General features: G+C 40.1%; 1 protein-coding gene; it reads left to right on the top strand.

Annotated features, from left to right (window-relative positions):
• The first annotated feature begins 1514 nt into the window (after window positions 1–1514).
• GSTUM_00007719001 (uncharacterized protein) lies at window positions 1515–3020 on the top strand. XM_002839619.2 has 7 exons: window positions 1515–1804; window positions 1868–1921; window positions 1987–2082; window positions 2151–2330; window positions 2390–2434; window positions 2507–2609; window positions 2667–3020. Exons 1-7 carry the CDS (start codon window positions 1778–1780, stop codon window positions 2768–2770), a joined length of 609 nt encoding a protein of 202 aa, XP_002839665.1. The 5' UTR covers window positions 1515–1777; the 3' UTR covers window positions 2771–3020.
• Window positions 3021–5573: the final 2553 nt, after the last annotated feature.

The following is a 5573-nucleotide window of genomic DNA, read 5'->3' as shown; positions in this document are numbered from 1 at the left end:
ATTATTATACATTACATTAATGTTAAGGAAAACTAAAACCTTAACGTTTTCATCCTGAAAGACTAAGCATTCCATTTTGACCTCACACTTGGCCCAGCCATTAACCTGTAATAATTGAAATTTCTCATTGTAAAGTTGTGTCTGTAAAGTCTTTGTACCTCTGGTCAATTCAACCAAGTTAACATTAATGAACCTAATGTCTACAAATAATTAAATGAATAAATTCAATTAAAAGATATTATAAAATATGAATTGTAAGGAGAATCATTATAAATTATTGTAAAGTTTTATTACAAAATCAATTTAGAGACTATTATGTTTGATAATTGACTAAAATGAGAGTTGTAAAAATAAACCACTTATGATATTTCTTATCTTTATAACATACTATGACAATAATTTAATATTGAATGTGTAAGATATCTAGATAGCTGAATATTAGAATATGATATATTTGCAGTTGGCCTATTAGGAATTGGTTGCTCAGTTGTGATTTCTTAATAGTAGCAGTTGAATTAAAAAATACTACTTATTATTTCTTAACTTTTAAGTAAGATTATCTATTAATTAGAGATCAAAGATAAGGAATATCCTTTAATAACATATAAGAATGGCTAAAACATATTATATGAAAATTGAACCTATTTTCTGTTTCTAGTAGGAAAAAGTAGTTAAATTTTTATCAATAGAAATACACCTCTCCTAGGGTAGAATACTCCAGTAGAATAATTTTTAACAAATATTTTTATCTTATAAGGATAACTACTACCTTACAATATATTGGTCCATAGAAAGAATTTTGTTTTTAATTCATGGTTCTGTCTGCTACAGTAGTATAAAAATGTAAACTCTAACAAAAATCTTGATATAATAGCTGCAGGATTCTAATTGCAATTATTGAAGATATAATGGTAGTAAATTATCTTGAAATAACTGTAACAGAATTTCTAGCAGGTACTCCTAATAAGAGTAATTTCAAAACTCTTAATAGTTATTCTCCTCTGTTTTATACCTTTCTTAGTATATTTTAATAGGTAGAGATAAACTTGTTCTTTAATAACAACTTGGACATTTATATAGTATGGAATCTAATCTAAAGAACCTCTCATATCTCAAGCACTTGTGCTCCAATTTTTGTGTCTTAGTCTTTTAATTCATATTTTGAGCCTAAATTATATAATGGGTGGTTTTTGGTTGAAACTTTACTTCAAATTTGATAGTTTTTTGTTTCAACATAGAGTGACATAAACCCAATATATTTGAGCTTTGCTAGTAAATATAATTATACTTAGGCTAGTCAATAATTTAAAAGTTATTTTTATTATTTTATTTATATGTCGGACAATATTTGATGATGGGGTATTGGTTACTCTTTGTTGCCATGCAAGGGTACGAGGACTTTCCGGACACGACTGTAACTGATGTTTTGCACTTTGGCGGCTTGAAAAAATAAAATAGAAACCAGTGGTGACCAGACACGCCCTTGGTTGTTGCCGTTTCTTGTCAACCAGACACGACACTTTCGGTCAAAATGACATTTTCTCATTAAACACTATCATACCTCGTATTCAGGCTCATTACCGTATTGAGGCTTTGTGTTGCAACCAGACGCTCCCGAGCCTGTTATCGCTTATCTTAACTTAACTTAACTCTACTGCCAGCTAGTCCACTACAACGCTTCTCTGCCACTTTCACTCTCCCCCAAACCCCTCAAGGTCCTCCACTCCTCACTCACACAAGCCCTCCCCCGCCTCCTCAAACCTACCCGCACGCAGTTATGGCAACTAGAAAGAAGTTCCTCAAGGTAACCTTTCGCACCTGTTCCCACGAGCATACGATCTAACTACGGGGCGTCCCTGCGCCCTAGGTTATTATCCTCGGCGACAGCGGAGTTGGAAAAACATCGCTTATGAACCAATATGTACCCTCCCTTCCCTAGATACTTAACCCATCACACACACGTGGAATCTAAAAACTATCCCACAGGTGAACAAAGTGTTCAGCGTGAGCTACAAAGCAACCATTGGGGCCGACTTTCTGACAAAAGATGTGATGGTCGATGATCGGCTTGTTACTTTGACTGTATGATTCTCCCTTCCCTGCCCATTTCTGTTGAGATTGTGAGCTAATTGGTCGGGGAGTACTGATAGTTGTGGGACACCGCCGGGCAAGAACGCTTTCAGTCACTAGGCGTGGCCTTCTACCGCGGAGCTGACTGCTGTGTTCTTGTTTACGATGTGAATAATGCAAAGAGCTTTGATAATTTGAATTCTTGGAGAGACGAGTTCCTGATTCAGGCTTCACCGAGGGATCCCGATACGTTTCCTTTCGTAAGTATTCTGTCCATCTATCTAATTCAGTGTCCCTAAGCCACTGGCTGATGGTGTAGGTTGTGCTTGGGAACAAAATTGATGTGGACGAGTCTAAACGCAGGGTAAGCTTGCTTTCTCTTTTACTCCCCGGCTCGTGACGAGCGGGTAGAGTGACCCAGGCTAACGAGTCGCAGGTGTCGAATAAGCGGGCGCAAGCATACTGTCTCTCCAAAGGCCAGTTACCACACTTTGAGTGCTCGGCGAAGGATGGTGCAAATGTCGAGGTTGCGTTTGAGGGTATTATGGCCGAATGCCCCATCGGGGATTCCTCAAGTTTACTGACAGTTATTCTAGCTATCGCGAGGCAAGCTCTTGCACAGGATGAATCTGAAATCGACTACTTTGATCCGACTGTTAATACTGGATTCCCGATAGAAAGTGATGGGTGTAGTTGTTAGAGGATATTCGTTCTCCTCAACCGGAGAACGAAGGTCGTTTCGGGCTGCGGGGGTGTTCATTTTCAAGTGGCAATATGATGTTTGGCTTTTCTATAATCGTAACCTGCATTCTGGGCCGGGTCATTGCGTACACAGGGCGTTTGCGTGGGGAGGAGTTTCATCTTCATTTTATTGTTTTCATTTTCTTCTTCCTCTTCGGGCCAAATTGTAACTGAGATATAATAGGGTAATTTGCGATAGTGTTTGTTTTGATATTTCGGAGTACAGTATGGCAAGTGGGGTTGCTTAATAGTGAAAGGACCGAAAGCTTGATAGCTAAGTTAGTTGTGGTGAAGAGCTCTAACCAAGCCGTCGCGCCAAGGCACCTGCCCACTAACCAGTGTTCCCAGTCGGACGGCGCTAGCCCTGGGTTTTCTTCTACGGATACCGCATCACCCTATTTTATATATACAGTCCCTCGTCAGAAGTGTTCGTGAAATGCTTACTAAGCAACTGCGCTAAAAATGCGGACTTAAAAAATTTATTGCAACGACCAGTCACCACTACTGTAATTATATAAATAATTAGACTTTAAATTTATGCTACATCATTAGACTTTCAGACTTTCCTCTGTAAGGTCTAGCATTTTTAAATTTTTTTATGTTTTTGTCATAATTTATAGTAGTTGATCAAACATTTTGTCTGATATCTAGTTTTATATCAAGTGTAGTGAAAAATTAACACCCTTATATAAACATTTGCCAAATATTCCATATAGTTAACCTGCCATAAGTTGAAATACAAGATGTCAAAGCTGTATTATTAGAAAATATTTATAGTTGTATTAGTTATTGTCAAAGTGGTCTCAATCTTTGTATTAGATATCAGATATTAAAAAAAATACATTGTAATACCAATACCTATGATAAGATAATACTTCCACAACTTGACTTGTTGTATAATATTTAGTTTATGATAATATTATTGTTATTTAGAACATTGGTCTACTCTCAAATTCTGGCCAACTCTTAAAAGAATAAACTGTAAAAGATAGTAGTGAAGATGGATATTTTTTATATAAAAAGTGTATTAGATAAAACATTTTAATCTATTGTCATGAAAGTGGCTTGGCACGGAAAAGGTTTTCACATGACTCATGATTATGAGTTGTAGGTATGTTATGGTTTCACGCATGTGATTCATTTAGGTCATATGACCTATTATGTTATAATTTGTAATATTTCGCACATGACTCAATTATGAGTCATGAGACGTGCGCCTGGTAAGTATACCTCGTGAGTATGCCTTGCAGGTATGCCTTGCGCATATGATTTATGTTTCGCACATGACCTGATTATGAGGTCATTGGTTTCATCCATGTGACTCAGTCGAGTCATATGACTTGTTTATTGCGTTATTATTGGTTTATGAGTTTTTGCACATGACCTTGCTACCAGGTCATGAGTTTTGAGCATGTGACCACTTTGGTCACATGATTAGTTTGTTGTGATTTGGTTTCACACATGTGACCACTGTGGGTCACATGACTATGAGCGGGAAGAACACTATATAAGGAGACTGATGCGGACAAGGAGGATAGGTTCTTTATGCTTTGTTCTAAGTACTTTTCCTCGTCCTTGCCGTCGCTTTGCCCCAAGTGATTCTTTTGCACCCATGATGGGCCTTGATGCCTCGGATTCTGGGGGAGATATCTGAGCTCACTTAGTAGTTCCTGGGGTTCTTGGTGTTGAGGTTTGTTAGGCGTTGCATGGCGGATTACTTGTTTGCTTCTCATTTCGTTGCCTGCTCGTTATTTCTCAATACTGGCACTTTGAGCTACTCATCACGGTGGCTTGCGAGCCCCTTTTGGTAAAATGTCTTCGGCTTTCTGTCTATCGTCTACTCGCAGGTTTCACGTTCGATTGGGGGGATTGAACATTGTGTTTGGGGGGATTAACTGTGTCATTTTCTGGGCCAGCTCATGTTTCTTGTTGGGTTTTAACGGAGTCCTTAGTTCTTACGATACAAAACGCCCTTGGATTAGACTGATGACCTTCCCAAGCTTCAACTTGTTGTACTGGCTGCACCATTCCTCAGGTGGCAGGGTGTTACCCGCCCAGCCCCTCCTAGTTACGTTTTCATTTCTACCGTCAGAATCTCATGATGTTGTTTATCACCGTTCTCTTGGAGTTTCTGTCCTTGCGGCATTTCCGGTGATTCAGTCAGGTGTCTCCTTCTCGCCTCTGCGGGGATGGCTTTGACCCTGAAAAATCTTACCCCCTGGTGTAGTTTTTCATTGTGGCCTGGGGTGGTATGGGACAATTGGCTGCCAGACACTCGCGGTGTCTGTGTGTTTGGGTGGTTCGGTTGTGGACTGTGGTTGGCGGCATCACCAATTGCAAGTGGGGCCTACCATCTGTTTCTCTACTGCTGTTCGCTCGTCCTTCCCCTTCTTGTCGTGTCAGTAGGGGTTGCCTCTTGCCTGTCATTTGGTCTGTGCTTGTTGCTGGACCTGTGGGGCTGGCTTTAGCTGGCTCTGCCTACTCTTTCCCAGCTTGGTTGGGCTTCGGTTCGGCTGAATTGGATGGTATGGCTTGTGCTGTTGCCTTTGGGGATTGGTGCTACCTCCTTTGTGGCTCCTAGTTGTGGCTAGTGGGCCCCCTGAGCTATGAAATACAGGGGGTTGGGGCACTGTTGGTATGGCCAAGACCAGTGGCTACCTGATGGGGCTAGGTATGAGCTGTCCTGTGGCTATCGGATGGTTGATCTGTCTGAGGAGCTGGGGAGGCTGGATGGGCTCTGTGGCATCTAGTCTGTGGTGCTT

This window comes from Tuber melanosporum (assembly GCF_000151645.1).
Source record: "Tuber melanosporum whole genome shotgun sequence assembly, scaffold_39, strain Mel28".
In the NCBI taxonomy this organism is placed as follows: Eukaryota; Fungi; Ascomycota; class Pezizomycetes; order Pezizales; family Tuberaceae; genus Tuber; species Tuber melanosporum.
The sequence above is the reverse complement of the archived record's forward strand: the minus strand, read 5'-3'. Positions and strand labels throughout refer to the sequence as shown.

Bases quoted from the DNA above. Each gene is read 5' to 3' on its own strand.
- GSTUM_00007719001 (XM_002839619.2), top strand. From the start codon at position 1,778: ATGGCAACTAGAAAGAAGTTCCTCAAG. The intron at 1,922-1,986 runs GTACCCTCCCTT...ACTATCCCACAG, and splicing joins CATCGCTTATGAACCAATAT to GTGAACAAAGTGTTCAGCGT. The intron at 2,435-2,506 runs GTAAGCTTGCTT...AACGAGTCGCAG, and splicing joins TGGACGAGTCTAAACGCAGG to GTGTCGAATAAGCGGGCGCA.